General features: G+C 41.7%; 1 protein-coding gene across 1 annotated transcript in view; it reads left to right on the plus strand.

Annotated features, from left to right (window-relative positions):
- Nucleotides 1-2,677, plus strand: part of loxl1 (lysyl oxidase-like 1) — a 79,389-nt gene extending 76,712 nt beyond the window's left edge. Inside the window, exon 7 of the mRNA XM_084337749.1 lies at nt 317-2,677. Coding sequence (XP_084193875.1) covers nt 317-323 — 7 coding nt within the window. The 3' untranslated portion in view covers nt 324-2,677. The remainder of the gene's footprint in view (nt 1-316) is intronic.
- The last annotated feature ends 17,068 nt before the right edge of the window (nt 2,678-19,745 follow it).

The following is a 19,745-nucleotide window of genomic DNA, read 5'->3' on the forward strand; positions in this document are numbered from 1 at the left end:
CACTGAGAATCGCTATTATATCTACTTGAAGGGACTTCATGGGGAGCAGGTATATGCGGGCATAGATATTACTGCTGTGGAAAATCGCCCCTTTATTCCAGCACTTATGAAACATAGACTTGTACTTACAGGATCAATGAGTCACAGCCTGGATCCAACAGTAAAGTTGTATATGACTCAGGCCCGTCTGAGGAAGATATATGATTAATTCCTACCAGTACCGATCACGCTGTCCCTGTAATAACATAATCAGCGCTAGTCTTCAGTATTATAGTAGGTCTAACAATGTGTTGTTTGTTGTGTGCCCACGCTGCAGGTCCTGATCGGACTTGGGACGCCTGCCCAGCCCTGGGTGAGGCTCCAGAGGAATGCTGTTCCAGTGAAATGTGAATGGAATCCTTTTTGTGTTAGTTTTGTTATTGCTTTTTGTATGTGTGCTGTTATGTTGTTCCCTGGGCCCATAGCGAATGAGGGCTCCACTGGCACTGAGAAGAATGTGGGATATTTACACAAACACACACACACACACACACGCACGCACGCACGCACGCACGCACGCACGCACGCACGCACGCACACACACACACACACACTGACACACACACTGACACACACAGTGACTGACTGACATTGCTCTACTAAACCTACAGTCCAGACTCTAGTCTCCCCCTTGACTCTAATTATGTTTCCATTACTTGTTACCTGCCCAGCCGGCCCAGCCCAGCCCTCAAATGACTACTCTGCTACATCATAAGGAGGCTTGTGTAGACTAGCCGGTCCAGCCCAGCCCTCATATTACTACTCTGCTACAGTACATCATAAGAAGGCTTGTGTAAAAGCCGGTCCAGCTCAGCCCTCATATTACTACTCTGCTACATCATAAGAAGGCTTGTGTAAAAGCCGGTCCAGACCAGCCCTCATATTACTACTCTGTTACATCATAAGGAGGATTGTGTACCGCTCAGGAAGACACATCATGGATGTTTGAAATGAGTTACACTGTAGTATCTGTGCACCCGCCCACCCCCCAAACATCTGTGTACGCCCTCCCTGAGTGGCTTCGTTTGGTTATAAGTAAGGCGTGAAATGGTGCCGTTGCCCGAAACGAGTGGTCTCAGACAAGTCAGGGTTCAACTACAATCCAACAAATAAAATGAGACAGGGAGGGAGGGGGGATCCTCCTGGGTGCATTCATCCATGCTGTCTGGGAGACAGACAGATGCCCCGTGACGCAGAAGGACCCAAATGTGTTGCTTTATAGCCTGTCTCTGGCTCCTTGGGGGGGGGTATATGGATGGTGTGTTTCTCTGGGCACATCCTGTTTAAAGGCACAATCTGTAATCCAAATATAAACTAAAAGGGTAGCCCCACCACCAGAGTTCAAGACGTAGGATTAGGAGACACACTATCTTTTCCAACTCGATTGATAGGCGGCCTTAATCCGAAGCGACAACTAAATATTAATTCTTGATGTTTTCTCATAAAAGGTTTGTTTACATTGGTAATGTTTGTAAACTCTGAGGTAAAACAACCCTATCATTTCAGTTATGATATAAATGACACATTGGGCTTTTTAACATTGTGTTTCCCAGTGAAGGAGAGCCTGGCTCTCTGTCCAGTAGGATGGCTCTACGCCAGACACTTTAGCCCCGCCTCTAAATCTATTCAAAGTCATGTGTTGTCCATGTTCCTCTTCCCTAATTTTTACAACAAGCAAAAACACAAAGATTAGCAGGCAAGAGTTGCCATTTTCCCAAGAGGTGCTTTTCAGAGAGCAAGATGTAACACAACTGTTGTGTTTACGTAGACTTTTTTTTATTTTTTACTAGCAACACTGGTCAGGCGCCACAAAGGTCATCTATAGTTTTTTTTTTCATTTGTTATGTACATTACCAATAACCCACTGATGCATGAGCTTAAGCAATGGAGACTATTGTATTTGTTTTTAACTGATTGTATTTTGTGTCTCCTACTTGTGTTTCAATTGTTACTATAATTTGTGAAATTCCAGGAACTCCTATCTTTTTATTTTAAAAATGTTCTTAAAAATCCAAATCACTCTTTGATGTATTCAATTGTTTGTGTTGTGACAAAAAAAAGAGACTACTGTTGCAGACTTATCGTTGTGATGCAGAGCGCCGGAACGCCGCCCTCTACCTACCTCTGTCTCTAAATAAGTGAGCTATTGTTTCCATTTGAGTGTATGGTTTCCATTAGAAATCCCTGTGATGGCCCCACAATGGCCTCCTACCACTCAGTTGCAACACGCATTCTAAAACCCTGGAGTCCTCTGAATACATCAAGGAGTAAATGATGTTGGGTATGAAGAAGTCGAGAGCAGGTGTTGAGCCTATAATATTCAGTGTATTTACCATAATACACAATATTTAATAGTGTACTGTAAATAGTCAAGGCAATTGATCAATCTACTAACTAGTCCATTCTTGTTGCTCAAGAATATACTGTATGCTAATGAACACAGACACAGGAAAAATACATACTGTAGGCTAATATAAAATGATACAATGATTGAATTGAAGCTGTAGAAATGACAATGTAAAGGTATATGTGACAAAATATTGAAGTCTGACGATTTGAATTATTTTAATGTTGAAAACCTGTCAGAAGATGTCATATCCAATAAAATTTACACATAATCTGTTATGTGTGCAGCCTGGATAGGAGCGCTCTTCTGATTATTGTCACCTCAGCAGTATAGTTTACTGCTGGACAAAAACACTCACAACATCTATGTGCCACATAATTTACACCTAGCATGCAGAATACAGAGTGGTGGTCGGAGGAAATAGCGTCACTTCAATCTTCTTATTTTCAAAAATGTAATGTGTTATGTTTAATGCATTAAGGGTATTTGCCATGCATGATTTAGACCGGGAATGCAAATCTGACCTTTTCAAAAGCAGAAACAAAAATATACTGCATATAAAAACACACAGGTCTTCATGGACAAGAGCCAGAGACATTCTATATGTGGTACAAGCGTATTTGGCGATCTTCAATGTGACCGCACACTACTTGTATCCCACAGCAGTCTTGGTGGTATATCTGTCAGATGTTACACACACACACACACACACACACACACACACACACACACACACACACACACACACACACACACACACACACACACACACACACACACACACACACACACACACACACACACACACACACACACACACACACACACTAACCCTAACATCAGCAAAAAGCACAACAATATCAGAATAGTTATATATGGTCAGCAATTCATCCAAGCAATGGTATTATACTACTGTATATAATTGCCTGGGTGAATACTCAATTCTGACTGGATGGAGGCTGATTGGCACCAATTGTGTTTAGCCCTTGCATCATGCATTAGGATTGTCTTGACTAACACAGACAGGTACCCAAAAGCAGAGGCACAGAAATAGACGGGCAGACGAGATTAGCTGAAACCCAACAGTTGGTGTATTTATTGTCTTCAGCCGAGGGAGGATACGGAGCCAGAGGGGGAGGGAGAATGTTTTGTGAGGACCAGGCTAGAGGGCTGAGCTGGAAGCCGGGCAGAGGCTTACTGTGGCGGAAGAACCGGGGCGGCGGAGCAGAGCAGCCTGAGGCAGGAGCACGAAGACAGGGGCAGGAGTTGTTGTTGCTGTAGGCACAGGAAAAACAAATGTAAAAAAACAATGCAAGGCTGATAGAGAGCAATCAAAAATATGTAGAGCTATAAACGTGACTAACTGGGTATCAGAAGGCAGGGCAGGGCAATTGGAGAGAAGGCAGGGCAATTGGAGAGAAGAATATCTAGTAGCCTGACTCCCACATACCTGACTCCATTCCTGCAATCAGAAAGAGAAAAGGGGTGTGACAGTACCCCTGTCCCCCCTCAATGGGTGCTACCTGGCACACATCTGGGGAGATCAGGATGGGCTCTATGGAGTGCGCTGACGAGCAAGGAATCCAAGATCAGCCGACAAGGAATCCAACTACGCTCCTCAGTTTCATAACCCTCCCAATCCATTAAGTATTGGAGGGCCCCCCCGACAGTACACGTCCAGCAGCCATCACACCATGTAGGCTGGACTGTCATCAATAATTTGAGGAGGAGGCAGAATGGCGACAGTGGCTCAGGAGGTAGAGTGGTCTTCTGGTAATCGGAAGGTTCCCGGTTCGATTCCCGCTCCTCCCAGACAGCGTGTCGAAGTGTCCTTGAGCAAGACACTTAACTCCTAATTGCTCCCGATGAGCAGGTTGACACCTTGCATGGTTGCCTCCACCGTCGGTGTGTGAATGTTTCAAGTTTCTTTAATAGTTGTCATACAGAAGTACAGAATACTTTTATACAAAATGCTTCTTTCTGTTACGCTCCAGAGACTGTGCTAGACAAGATAAGTATGAAATAAAATAGTATAGCATGTAAAAATAGAAGTAAAGATAAAAGTCACGTACGTAGACACAGTGTTCAGTATATACATATGTACAATTCGTTCGATGCAGAATAGAAGTAACTGTGTGAGTGAATAGGTGAATGTGAGGAACAAAATTGTAAAACGCTATTTAAATGCACCATTTACCATTTACAGAGTAGGAGTAGAGAGAGACAGAGGACTAGTAGAGACAGGCCTGATACGGGAGACATGAAACTTAGGATGGATGTGCAGAGAAGCCAGAGGCATACAGCAGAGTGATTGATAATTCTGTTATGGAATGGACCAATGAATTTAGGAGATAACTTGCAGGACTCAACCTTGAGAGGCAGGTCACAAGTTGAGAGCCAGACTTCTTGACCAGGACGGTAGCAGGGATCCGATGGTAGGGGTCAGCGCTACGCCGGTACTGGGAAATAGGGCAGAGCAGAGTTGAGCAAGCCCTTCTCCAAGTATGGCGACAGGAGTGGACAAAGTCCTGTGCTGATGAAACACCGACCTCCACTTCTTGGTCCAGAAAAAAATGGGGGTTGGTATCCAAGCACACATTAGAAAGGGGGGGACCCCGATGTAAACAAGACGAAAGTCTTTTTCTGGACTGCATCCTCTTAGCAGTTGTTTTGTATTGAGCTGTACTGTATTGTACCCATTCTGCAATCTGTTAATAAAGTTTTCAATCAAACCCTTGAAGTCAACCAGCTGCCGACACCATAGGTGGGATTGGAAACAGCGATACAACGAAAAGCTGTCTGAGGGCGATACATGGTCAGACACAACATAATAATAATAATAATAATAATAATAATAATAATAATAATAATAATAATAATAATAATAATAATAATAATAATAATAATAATAATAATAATAATAATAATAATAATAATAATAATAATAATAATAATAATAATAATAATAATAATAATAATAATAATAATAATAATAATAATAATAATAATAATAATAATAATAATAATAATGATAATAATAATAATAATAATAATAATAATAATAATAATAATAATAATAATAATAATAATAATAATAATAACTGTATTTGTATAGCACCTTTCATGCAGGGGATTGCCATTCAAAGTGCTGTACATCAGTAAGAAATAAGACATAAGATCAGTGTAAAACAAGCAGCAAGAGCAAAGCATAAAGTGGGATAAAATAATGCAGATATATTAATCAAATCATATCAGAACCTCACGTTCCAATAGGCTTCTTGCATTTCTGTAATCTGTTACAAAACATGATAAAGGTTATAGTATGCACCCAGTGGATAGTGGGGCGTAAAGATAAAAGTAAAAAAACATGTTGGGGAAGCCCATGCAGATGGAAAACAGGCTGCATGAGTTGGGCCATCTCTTTAGCAGTGGGTAGCTTTGGTAGGGGATGTGCAAACTTGGAGAACAGCTCATCTGATGGTGGAGGTCCTGTGACAAAATCTAGATATACAGTATATGGGCACTTTGGGCAGTGTGGAACTGGCAATGGATGGAGGAGACCAGACGGGGTTAAGTGGGGAGTCCTACTCTGTGCACATGTGGAGCAAGTGTAACCCAGGTTTCAGATTCATAACTATTTAGTCATGGGAACATAAATAGTTAATGCCATTGAATAAGAACATAAATAGTTATTGCTATTATGAAAGAACATAAGTAGTTAATATTATTGGGTACGAAGTCCTTTGAATTACAGCACTGCCCTTTAATTTACTTCATGACGCGAGATACTGTAGATATCACGACAGCCACGCCTTGCTTTACAGCAGGTGAATCTGCACTACGCGCAGATGAGACACACAGCATCCACGGAGATGACGCAGCTGAATGTTGCTGCTGCGGAGATGAAATAGCATGATAAAAACAGTTATCAAACAGTTATAAAAGATTCCCCCAGTTGCAAAACCGAAGAAGCGTTGCAGTTAAAGTAACCTGCGGTTTTGGTGAGTTTCATCAACATTGTGCTGTTCATTGTCGAATACGCAAAATGGTTAGCTCCATGCTACAAGCTAATAATGCTACAAGCTAAATAACGTAGCTCATTCTTAAATGAAAACTAGGAAGGAACCATTTCAGAAGTACTTATAATTGTATTGATATGCTGTACGATAAGAACATGGTCTATATACATTTTGACTGTTTTGAGAGTTTAATATGGAACGTGAGGAATGTCCCATATGCTAGCGCACTTTAGCCTAACTTAGCATGGGACAGATGGACATTCCCACGTGCTGTGATAAGATAGCCTACTTTAGCTTAGCATAGCTAAAAGTAGCCTGATTGATTATTCATTCCGAAAGCAATGAAAGGATGATGAAGCGATAAAAGATGGTAAATAGCTTTTATTTTCTGAATGCCTGCTTGCAAGCAGGCCAGGTTTTTAGGTTTCCCCAGCACCCCGTTCCACCCTGGGAGCAGTTCCAGACCATGCCCATCACCACGTGTGCCCACGCGGGACGAGGCGGTGTGCCGGACCGATACAAGATGGCGAGCCAACCCACTGAACCTCTGATATAGCTCAAGGCTAATGCCAGCCTGATTCGAATCCCCCTGTTGCTCAACTCCTGTTACCTCAACAGTCTGATTGAACTGATTGAACTTGAATCATAAGAACTTCCACGGATTGAACTGACCTATATCCTTTTCTGATACACAAACTGATTGAACGAGAATACAAGGACATTCCAAGGGCTTCGACCCCATTCACCTTTTGTTATTTTGATATTGTATTTTGTATTTGATTTGATTTAATTTGATATATGGGTACTGATATTTCTCCTATAAGAAGGGAGACTTAAAGGGTAATTACACCCAGTAAGATACTTGAACCACTGGTAAGATACTTGAACCATTGATATTCTCCTATAAGAAGGGAGACTTAAAGGGTAAATACGCCCAGTAAGATACCTGAACTACTGATGTTCTCTTGTAAAGAGGGCGAGTTAAAGGGTCAATGTACCCAATAAGATACTTGAATCCCATTGATGACATTGATAGTTGAATCACTGATGGTTCTCCTGTAAAGAAAGAAGGTTTAAAGGGTAATTTCACCTAATAAGGTATTTGCATTCCCATAACCTAGAATATTCCATTTGGTACTTTTGTTGTGTTACACCTTCAAAGGAAGAGTTTAAAGGAGCATTTCACATAATAAGGTATTTGCGTTCCCTGCACATTTAAAGGTTTAAATTAATATGTTTAAATATTTACCTATTGAAATGATAAACTGATATAGTGTTTACTAATGATAAACTGATATAGAGTTTACTGACGATAAAAGGATACATCCAATATCCAACCTTGAACCTAGCTTTTAGCTAGAGATAACCTCAGAGACGTCTGAACCAAACCTAATGTGTTGATCCAATCAATCTAGGACTTGATATCGAACTAACCCTCCTGAGAGGGGAGGTTACCGAAAGAACCTAAAAGGGATATTTCAAACAACTACTACTTTGTACTATATGTCTATATGTCTGTATGTCTAGCTAGCGCGCTTATTAATAAACCGGTCATTATTATAATTCTGTCTCTGGTCCACTATTCTTTTAATTGTGCATATTACTCCTCTCCTCATTCGAACCTAGAACTGTGCCCGTGGCGAACAGCTGTTACAGTAAGTGACACAAGTGCTACACAAGCTGAAACAAAAAACATGTGTCAGTCTCCATAGTGGCCCACCAGATGCGGTGGATACCAGGGTGACAGGTGAGCCTGGAGGAATGAGCCCACTGAAGGACAGCAGAGTGGGCGGAGTCAGGGATGAACAGACGGACCCAATTGCCGGGGTCAGGTTGCAGGGGTGTAAAGTACTTGAGTAATTAAGAATAATTTGTTACAATACTTAATTTTTTGGGGGGGGATTTGTACTTTACTCAAGTATTATTAGGTTTGTAAATACTTTTCAATTACATTTCAGAGAAAAAAAACATAGGCTACTTTTTACTCCTTACATTTAAAGGTGACATACGTACTATAAATGTCATTTTTCAGTCTCTAGCATTGTATTATAGTAATAGGAGTTTGTATCAATGTGTTTTAGTGTCTAAATACCATATTGGCGGATTGCTCTGATTCAGCTCAGCCCCTTTCCTCCTCCAGTAAATCAGGCCATTTTGATTTGAACGGCTGAGTGACGTCATACGGCTGCTGGGTAGCAGACAGTGATGTGATTGGCTCTGTGGTTGTAGCTAATGCCCGCCCACATTCTACCTAGACTGTGGACAGCGAGTGGAAACCATTTCCTCATACTCTGCATGGGGAGAGAGAGAGATAGAGAGCACTTGGGGGGGGGGGGGGGGGGGGGGACCTGCAACGCGCCACACACCCGCAAACGGGAGATTGAAAGAAAGAAAAGAAAAAAAACACAAGCTGAGGCGCGGACTCTCATCACCGAGAGGGAGAGAAAGGAAGAGAGAGGGAGGGAGGGAGAGAGGGGGCCTTGTCAATAACGACCTGTCTTTTTTTCTCTCTCTCTCCCACCCCCCCTCTCTCTCTCTCTCTCTCTCTCTCTCTCTCTCTCTCTCTCTCTCTCTCTCTCTCTCTCTCTCTCTCTCTCTCTCTCTCTCTCTCTCTCTCTCTCTCTCTCTACCAGTGCAGACTGTGTGGGCTGACTGTCACTCAAAGTGCTTATGGGCGGAGCCAGGCCATAACAGCCTGAAATCTTGAGGCTGAAAAATGATGGTTTTGAGTACTTGATTAGAAATATAAAACAATGCATTTTTTTTGAAAAAAACCTTACAAATGTTTTCAATAGACTAATAGGAATTGTGTAAAGTTGCCCAAATAGTGCTAGGAATAGCAGTACATAGCCCCTTTAAAATGCAGACCTACAAAGTACAAATCACGCAGGTCCAACCATTTTAATTGGTATTTGTTTCTCTGGCCAAACTAACGTTAACGTTATTAACTTATTAATCCTGCGGCCGCGCTTTATTTAAAAACAGCCAATCAAATCCCCATCAATGGAAAATGTACCCGCCCATACCCATGCTGATTGGTCCTTGTGCAAGACTAGAAAGCGGGGATCTTTGAAGTTAAACCAATACAGTTTTGAGTAAATACAGCTACTGCTGAAGTTAACAGGGAATGTTCTGGTCTTGTGAGCAGTTGTGAGCATATATTTGCATGTGTATTATTCTATGGCAGTGGTTCTTAAACCTGTCTTCGAGGCACCCCACGTATTTAAATTCCACCAAGAGTGATGAATGAATGAAAACTTTATTTAACAGATTGCAGAATGGGTACAATACAGTACGGCTCAATACACACAATTGTTAAGGGGATGCAGACCTGAAAAAGACGTTTGTCTTGTTTCCATCAGGGTCCCCCATTTTCAATTCACACTTGATTCAACTTAATCAGGTCAAATAGTTGAAAACCATTTCAAATTCTGCACTACGTTTACTGGGAAATGTCCACTGTAAGCTTGTTAACATTTTCTAGCAATGCTAGTGGTGGAAGCAAATGGGGTCAGCTAGCCAGTATCTGGTTTGGTAAACTGGCAAGCTGAACCCATTTGTTTCGATTAGCATTGCTACAAAATGCTAACAAGTTTCCAGTGGATATTTTCATTAACCACTAACCAGTGCCGATTTAAAAATTATTTTCAACTACAGTATTTGACAAGAACCTTAGGATGTGCAAAGTCGAACCCACGTAGGCCTATACAAAAAAATTATAACTAAACCCTTAATTCTTTCCACGGCTGTAGTTTGGCCAACTTTACAACTGGATGCTGTGCTGTGAATGTTGTCCATGTTAGTTTACCTTGACATGTTTTTTCAAATTTGATGGAGAATGCATTCAATAATTGTACCATTAACCTGGTGCAATGTGTAGTTAAAATGAAAACTTGGCCCACGATGGAATGAGTTTGAGACCCCTGGTCTATCCCTTGCAATAAAAAAAAATTGTTTACCGTTACTTTTTAGTACTTAAGTACATAGAAACGTTTTAACTTTTACTCAAGTGTGTTTTTAGCCAGATACTCTGACTTTTACTTGAGTATGATTTTGAGACGGTACCCATACTTTCACCTGTTCCACCCGACGGGACCAGATCCGGTCCCAAAACGGCATCTGATCATAAATCAATATTTTTCAGAGTGTTGCAAAAAAAAATTGCGATTTTCAAATCAAACGTATTCAAGTATTAACATCACTAACATGTCATAAAAGCATGTATAATGTATATTATCATCAATACGTTAGTTTAGCAATAGGTTAAAAGTGCCATTAGTTTTACCTTCTCGATTAGCTGAAGTCTATTCCAATACCATTTTGAAAAGTTTGAACCATGGGAATTGTAGTTTTTTTGCGGCCATTTTGTCAAGGGCATGCATAGCTGTGGATCAGCGTTGGAATTATTCTGAACTACACTTCCTGGCAAGTTCTATGGGGGTTCAAAGTTCAGCATTCTGAATGAATTATGTCAATAAATGTTATTATTCGGGATAATAAGCCACAAAAGGTAAAGTTTTTGACAAATATTGAAACACAGTTAGTTTCTCCTCCCTATTGTTAGCATGTAGCAACAATTAGATCTGAAATTAGTTTCAAAATGGTTGCACTGTGGTGAAAATAAAAAAATACAGTAAATTACAGTAAATATCATTATCTGTTCGTATGCATGCCTGGTGATACTAAATCCAAATTGAACTCTGTCATTTGAAAGATAATATATGTATATATATAAATGTGCGAATTGGCTATAATAAGGTAATTTATAACCCTGCTATTCTATATTCTATAATAATATAATAATATTTCAATATTGGTCCGGATGGGAGAATTCAGTACTGTATCTACAGAACCTTCGGTTTAATCATCTTCCCTTTATTAATTTCCTTCGATTTTAATTTTTTACACATGATCTCAAGACGGTACTGAACGAGATCAGTGGCAGTTTTTTAAGTTTGGTCATTATTATCATGGTGTTATTCACTGTCAAAGATGCAAAGAAAAATCATAATTCATATTCTCCTTTGTTTCATCACAATTTAAGCAAGCCTAGTAATAGACACAATATTTCTGACACTGTGAATACATTCCCTGAGGTCCATAGATACCAAGAATATGCAAATGGACCTTGTAGAAGTGGAGCAATATTCCATTTACCTAGGTATATATTTTAGGCGAAAATATTCCATAGGTGGAACAGGTTAAGTATAATTTCTGGGTACTTTTTACACCCCTGTCAGGTTGTGAGCGTTGGGCATTTCTGACAGTTCAATAGCTCAATATCCCAGGTCACAGCAGCGATTAAACAGGTGGATTGGAACCGGTCTCTTCAACAGAAAATGTACATGACAGAGTGTTGGGCTTGACATTACTGGAGCCAGGACGATAGATAAGCCAAGGCTTACCAGAGAGAGCTGGGCCAGAAGAACCGGTGCGGCAGAGCATGCTGAGGCAGGAGCAGGAAGACAGGGGCAGGAAGACAGGGGCAGGAGCGAGGCGCAAAAACTGTAGGCACAGGAAAAACACGAGTAAAAAAAACAAGACAAAAGAGAGGGGCAAGCAGGGGTGTGACAAGGATATTTCTGAATATCTTATCTATACTTCGTTGTTTGTTCAACTTTGTTCAACTTGAAACATAAAGTAGCATTCTGGAACGAACACAGTTCAATCAACATTTGTTGAAAAACATTGCAACAGGAACAACTGTAGCCTAGCATAGCAACACATCAAACATTTGACTGAAACTGCCTGCAACGTAGCTGGATACTATGTCATAAACCTAAAACTCAATAGTGAATATCAACGTGAGTGACAGTTCTCAGAAACCTCAGTTCATTTTTCTTGGAAATGTTTTCCAGCTCTAGGGTGGGAAAAAAACATATCTCTGTCTCCGGTCGGCTCGTAAACAGGGTCGTTTGTGACACTCTCTCAGGGACTTCCTCTTGGTATGAACTATTTGTTCAGGCTGAATTCTTTGCAGACTCTATAATACTGTAGTTTGTGCTATTTTAGTTCAGTAGCATGTGTGTGTGTGTGTGTGTGTGTGCGTATACATGATGTTGAGTGTCTGTGTGTGTGTGTGTGTGTGTGTGTGTGTGTGTGTGTGCACACACACGACTATGAGTGTGTGTGTGTACGTGCATGAGCAATTGAGCATGTGTGTACACATGACTATGAGTGTGTTTGTGTGTATGTGTGTGTGTGTGTGTGTGTGTATATGCAGGCATGCATGTTTCACATTATCCCGTGTGTGTGTGTATGTGTGTGTGTGTGTGTGTGTGTGTGTGTGTGTGTGTGTGTGTGTGTGTGTGTGTGTGTGTGTGTGTGTGTGTGTGTGTGTGTGTGTGTGTGTGTGTGTGTGTTTGTGATTTATATCTTTTGAGCGCTGGGGAGGACTAAATTAACATGACACACAATGCGGTGAAGTGTGTTAGATTCTGGCTCCACAAACAGGGTGGAGAGGCAAGTCCAGGGTTTTTAGTTGAAAAGGAATAGTGTTACCGTAATCCAAGTTAGATGACAAATTTTTTATTTATTTTTATAAACATACCCATGTTTTTGCCTCTACAACCCGGGTGAGGTGAGATGGATCAAATGAAGCCTTATATTCCCTCACAGCGGAAGCTTTGAAAGGTGGAGAACGCAAGTGCAGGGAATTTGCAGTAGGCTATACTGTATGGTCCTTAAAATTTAAAGCAGACAAAACTTTCATTGTCATTGTCAACATTGGTCCTCATTCTCGAACAGACATACGTGAAAGTTATGAAGGAATTCCTTCGTAACTCGATTTGCGAACTTATTCTGCATTCTCGAACAGCTTCAGATTGAAAATTCTGAAAATCTTTTCAAAAACCCCTCAGGTTTTAGGTTGTGTAGAATAATTGCATAGGTTTTAATAGGCGTTTTTAGCAGGCATTTTAGGTCTAAATGGGTCAATAAGCTATAGATTTATATGGAATTCGTTAATCTATTCTTAGTCTATTCCACAATATCCGCGATTGGTTTTAGTTCCTATTTATTTAGTTTGTAGTGTGTGTGCGTAATGCTCACGATGCCTCATTTGAATCATGACTATAAATGCAAAACGTAATTTTTTGTAAAAAAAAATTAATTTTAATCTTTTTTCTCCCTCCTTTCCGATTTTTCTCCCATCCCAGTCCCATGTTAGTCGTTATGCCAATTCCCAACCCCCTTCCTGGTTGTTGCGCACCCCCCTACTGTTGGTCCGGGAGGCCGGAGACTGTCACATGCTTTCCTCCGACACAGGTGCAGCCAGCCGGTGTAACGTGTGGAAGGTCACACTACCTCCCTCCAGATCCTTCACTCGCTGAGCAGGCGCCCCGACCGAACTGTAGGAGTCGCTGTCCACAACGCCCAGGACCCACCCACCAGCTTTCCCACCCCTAACACTGCCAATTGTGTTAGTATGCGCGACCAGCCAAGCTGGTAGCAACGCCGAGAGCTGGGCTCGAACCCAGCGTCTCCAGCGTTGGTGGCGAGCGCCTTGCCCACTACACCACCTAGCCGCGCAAAACGTAATTGTTAATGATACAAATATTGTCGTATTTATCTTTATTATAATTTTTTAATTCCGAGGATGTCTGTAGAATCGACGTGAACGCAATCACTAACTATTTATCCCAAATGAAGCCTTTTACCAGTTTCATCACTTTGTAACTGTGCATTGTATTACTATTGCACTTTACTGTTACATTTGCACTCTGTTTGGATGTTGTATTGTACTTGTGCTGTATAATGACAATACATTTGAATCTAATATAATAAAATTTTGATCGATCACAAATCGCTTCCGCGCTACCTGTTGGATATTTCCCCCATAAGGGTCAACACGAAGCAGACGCAAAGGATAGCCTCTCCTTCTAAGGAGCTGGCGGGGCGTTTCTGTATGCAAATGAAGGTGTACAAGAATGCGCTTTCAGTTTAAGAATGAGTGACATTTTCAGTGATGGGCAAGCTACTTAGGAAATGTAGCAAGCTACACTACAAGTTACTCTCGATTAAATATAGCTCAACTACAATGGAAGCTATCCCCAGATAAATGTAGCAAGCTACACTACAAGAACATGGCAAAAATAGCTAGCTACATCTGCACTACTTTTTTTTCTTTTTTTTTACTTCATTATCAAGTTTCCACCAAACAGGCAAAAAAAATGCTCAGTTTCTTTTCTATTCTATCTTTATGTATTATTTATCCCTAAACTCTGCATCTTCTGGCTGCCTGATACCCTCTCCTAGCTGAAACCTGCCCACTTTATCAACCAAAAACACACTTCTTCAATATCTGAATTTTAACTAATAATAACTGTCTTACTGCATTTTACTATTATGCTACCATGTCTATACTACCACCAACTATGCTAATATGTTAGACAAACAATACTATTTATCCTTCATCCTTCATCCATTCATTCATTCATTCATTCATTCATTCATTCATTCATTCATTCATTCATTCATTCATTCATTCATTCATCCTTGTCTGCTAGATATGTACCACTCATGCTGACTTGTTGTACACAATTTGTAAGTTGCTTTGAATGAAAGCGTCAGCTAAATGACCAAATGTATTTAAATATGTAACTCACAAAACATTCCATGGCCCCAAAATCATGTGGGGACCCCAGACCACAGATCAGATCAATCACCATGGTAAGTTAACAGACGAAGAAAGTGCCAACACAGCCCAATGCTGCAGTGCACGGCGGCCGTTTAACAACATTATTATCCCTTACCTTAGATACGCCACGCCTGCATCCCAAACTTCATCTTTTCCATTCATTCATTCCATGGAGAGACATTCTTGTTATTGACATCATCTTCATCAATGCCATCATAAGCCCTGGAAACATCGAATCCCTCTGCCATTTTGCGCGGACTAGTTCATTCATCAGTGGTCTGTTTTGATTTTCACTTCCTGATTTGCGGTTGGAGTCCCGCCCTATCCTGCCTCTGATTGGCCTACCCGTAATGTTTTGGCCTAACCATACCCAATCGTGAGTCGTCATACTCATATCGAAACCAACCAACCAATCATAGTGGGTTTTCTACAGGGATTTTTTTTTTCTCCTTATAGTCTAGACTGTTTCTCCCGTTGTAGCGTTGTCGCCGTTGTAGCGTTTCATCGTCGCTACGTCGCTACTTCGTTCTATAAATAACTGCGCTACAGAAAACGCTACATGATTCAAAAGTAGCGACGCTACCATCACGCTACTGAGAAATGTAGTTAAGCTATGTAGCGTCGCTACTTGTAGCTAGCTACTGCCCATCACTGGACATTTTTCATTCATGGGAACCCAGCTGCGATGATTTGGGCCACTTATGGAGACCGTTTCACGCGTTCAGGAATCCGGAGGAGGATTTTTGTAAATTTGTTAGTACAAACTTTTTACAAAGATATTTACAAAGGTACTTACGAACATGTTCGAGAATGAGGACCAATATCAATTTAGACATCAATTCAAGAGTCACCACTGACAGAGCGATGTCATATTGGTTCCCAACCATTTTCAGAAGAAGTATTGAAGTTGAGACCCTGACATTGAGACCCTGATTCCTGAGACCCTGACATTGACCCAAGACTTGGAGAACAGTGCATCACATGATTGACAGGCTTCCAGATCTCTTCATGTGATCCCTCAGCACCGGATCTGTCATCACCAAAGCACCACAGCGCCCCATCTTTGTCCGACAACTCTGGGACACTCAGACCGAGCATACACTGTAAAAAAGAAATGTTTTTTCACGGGAAATTCACTGTATTATTTTACAGATTACAGATTTAGGGACGGCTGGGGTGGCGCAGCGGTCTAAGCGCTCGTCACCAACGCGTGAGACACCGGTATTGAATCCGGCTGTCAGCGTTGCCTCCGGCTTCGGCCAGCCGTCATACTGTTTCAATTGGCAGAGTCAGCGGGAGGGGAGTCGATGGGTGGTAATCTGGTCGTTGTAAAACAGCGACTCCTACAGGTCGGTCAGGGCGCCTGCACAGCAAGGACAGGAGATGTCGAGGGTAGTGTGAGCCTCCCACACGTTACACCTCGCCAACGAGAGTCCGCGCTGGCAGGTAGAAAGAAGTGGCTCGCTGACTCCGCATGTATCGGAGGGGACATGCGATAGATTCTTCAACCTACGACCGACCAGTGGGGGGCACATGCGAGCAACGATCAAGACAGGGGAGGGGGGAATTGGCACGACTAAATTGGGATGGGAGAAAAAACAGAAAAAGAAGGAGAAAAAGTGGATCAAAAGATTACTTTTGTTTTTCTACTTTAAGTGTAAGTGCCATAAAAATACAGTAAATTACCTTTTATCAAAACCATTAAATAAAGGTTGTAATCTGTAAATGTATTTGATTTTACTGTAATTTGACAGTAAGTATTTGGCAACCATTGATGCCAGACATTTACTGTTTTCTTGCAGCTTTTTTTCTTACAGTATAGCACCCACTGCCCTGGTTAACTTCTACCACTGCTCCATTGAAAGGATCCTTCTGACAGAATGTATCACAGTCTTGTCAGTATGGCCACTCCAGTGCATGGGACTGCAAAGCCATCATCAACAGAATTGTCAGAACTGCACAGCAAATCACTCACACTGACACTTACATCAGCTGCTGCCACAGGAAAGCAATCGATATCATCAAAGAATCTCACCACCCCACTCATACTGGAGACTGTTTTCAGCCCTGTCATCAGGCAGACAGTAGCAGAGTGTTTGCACTGTAGAAACAACAGTTTCAGGGACAGTTTTTAGCATGGGCACAATTTACTCTTGGTGGTGCCTTCGGTTCCCTGATTACCAAGGTCCTTGGTACAGTTGCACTATCCATGCTCCCCAGCAGGTAGGTAATCGTTTCACCATGCATTATGTACTTTCACGAGTTCAGCCCACACCAATGACGACACAGACACAAAATATTCAATTCCATAGAAATTGATTGAGTGCTTGCCCGATAGGGGTAGATGTTACGTAAATTATAGGACAGAGATCCCATTCCGGGGGGAAGCGAAAATACAGATATCCAGAGCCAATAATCATTGCACTGACAATATACTTACCTGTGCATTGCAATTCTAAACATTACAATATAGATATACTTACCTATACTTACAGTCGGAATACAACCTGCGCAATCGGGTAAAAGTGCATAATACATGACAATGAATGATCGGTATGTAAACAAAGGCAGTTGACACACGTGCCTTCTTATTTCCTTAGAGATGAGACTCGGAGGAAGGGAAAGAGACGATAGGCGGAACCGTGGGAATAGAGCAGAGACTCTGGGTTTGAGGAGATGATGGTGCGGGCTGTGGGCTTCCTCACGAAATGTGTATATAATACTTCAATTATGTCTGTTACTGCTATAATACTATAATTGTATGTATTTTTATGTGGCAGCCTTTATGTCCAAGACACATCTCCCTAGGAACAAATAAAGTAATCTTCCCAAAAGGCAAAAATGGGGTGTGGCAGTGGGAGTGACCTATAAAAAAAGAAAAAGCATAACTTAATCTACACAGATTCACGTAACATGGCCAAACTTTGCGGAAAGCTTGACCATGGAGAAGGACACATTGACAGACAGACACACAAACAAACAAACACACCATTTGGCATGTCCCCTTTATAACGCATGCACTTGTGGGAGGCAATTGGTCTGAGCAGAGAGTGCCTTTTTCATCTGGGATGGTTTGCCCCGCCCCTTCAAACATTAGTCACGCCCATTTTATAACTCACACACACAACTTTCACCCAGTTATCACCAGCTGCCTTACAGTGTGAGTGACAGAACATTTCTTGGCAAGATAAACCCTTACCTGGCTGAGTCATTAGCTGCTTCATATCATGCTAAAAAAAAATCATGCAAGCTCAGGTTATCAGCATTTTACTTTTAAGCAGTCAATGCAAAATTGTTTTACAAAAAAAACTAGTATGAAGCTAATAATTTATTGTAACAGCATGCCCGTTTTTCCACGTCATGTGGTTGGGTTGTATAATACTATACCTCATGGCTTATCCTGAGTGCTGCTCTGTTTTATTGTATTTCAGTTAAGTTTCATGTTTTCATCATTATTGGATTATAGTGAATTGTAAAGCCAGGAATGTTTCTCAGAAAGTTCAAACATTTCTGTCAATTATTTGTATTTAGACTGCTGACCTTATATTTATTTCTGGCCTTTTGTCAGGTGTTTTTCGTTGACTCCACCAACGACACCAAGCTACTTTACCTGATCGACCATTGTGAAGATTACATGCAGAGACTTATTTAATCAAGCCTTAAAGGGAAATGCCACCTATTTTAACTCTCTCCTAATGTCACGTTCCTAGGCCCGGTCCTGGCTGGACTGGGCAGGATGGTAACATTGGACAGTGCCCTCAGCCTGACATTGGCTCTCTGCCTCCCTCTAGGGACCTAAGCCCTATGGTACAGGCTGCTATCATATGTTGGTTACACATTGTGGATTTAATTTGTAATGTTCTGTTGTCCTGGGCCACCCCTGTCTATGTGTGATGTCACCCCCCTGTTGAGTTGTTGTGTGTCATTGCCTTAGTGTCTAGTTGTGTTTAGTTTGTCATTGCTTTTGTGTCTAGGTTGTGTTGTGATTCTGTGTTGGCCAGGTGTTCTTCATTGTTAATTAGTTTGGGTATTTAGGTGTCTGTCTGTCCTCATTTCCTTGTGGTGTCATTTCCTCCTAGTCCTCGGTGTTACCCTACTCGTTGTACCTCCAGTTTCCCCCCGGTCCTGTCCACGTCGTGTTGCACTGTTTTCATTCTAGTAAGTGTTAGTGTTTTGTTGTTTTGTATTGAGAAGTGTTGTAAGTAGTTTCAGTATGTTATTTGTATTGCACTTGGTGTCATAATCACAGCACGGGCCTACTTTCCCCCTCCTTTTCCCCTCACGTCCTCCACACGCTCCTCTTCATCCCCCTCTCCATCCACTGCACACTCCTCCTCATCCTCTCCTTCTCCAGTCACCCCTTCATTTACCCTCATACGCCCAGCTGTATTTCATCCCCCTAATTCGCACGCGGTCAGGCACCCCACTCTCCACAGCTGCACTCAATCCTTCCCTGATGGGGGGACTACTTCTACACCTCGACGCTGACCAGAAGCTGTCGTGGTATTAATTACCACTGCCCAGGTACGACGTCTCTGCCGAAAGCTCTGCTAGATACCAACCGTGTATTTGCCTACTCTAACCTGTTTCTCTCCTGTGCCCCAAAGGACCGCCGTCCCTGCCTGGACGTCACCTGTCCCCGAAGAGGAACACTTGTTCTCCCGCTGCAACCCAGCAGCTTCCAAGACAAGCACCAGGACCG

This window comes from Notolepis coatsorum (assembly GCF_963971535.1).
Source record: "Notolepis coatsorum genome assembly, chromosome: 20".
In the NCBI taxonomy this organism is placed as follows: domain Eukaryota; kingdom Metazoa; phylum Chordata; class Actinopteri; order Aulopiformes; family Paralepididae; genus Notolepis; species Notolepis coatsorum.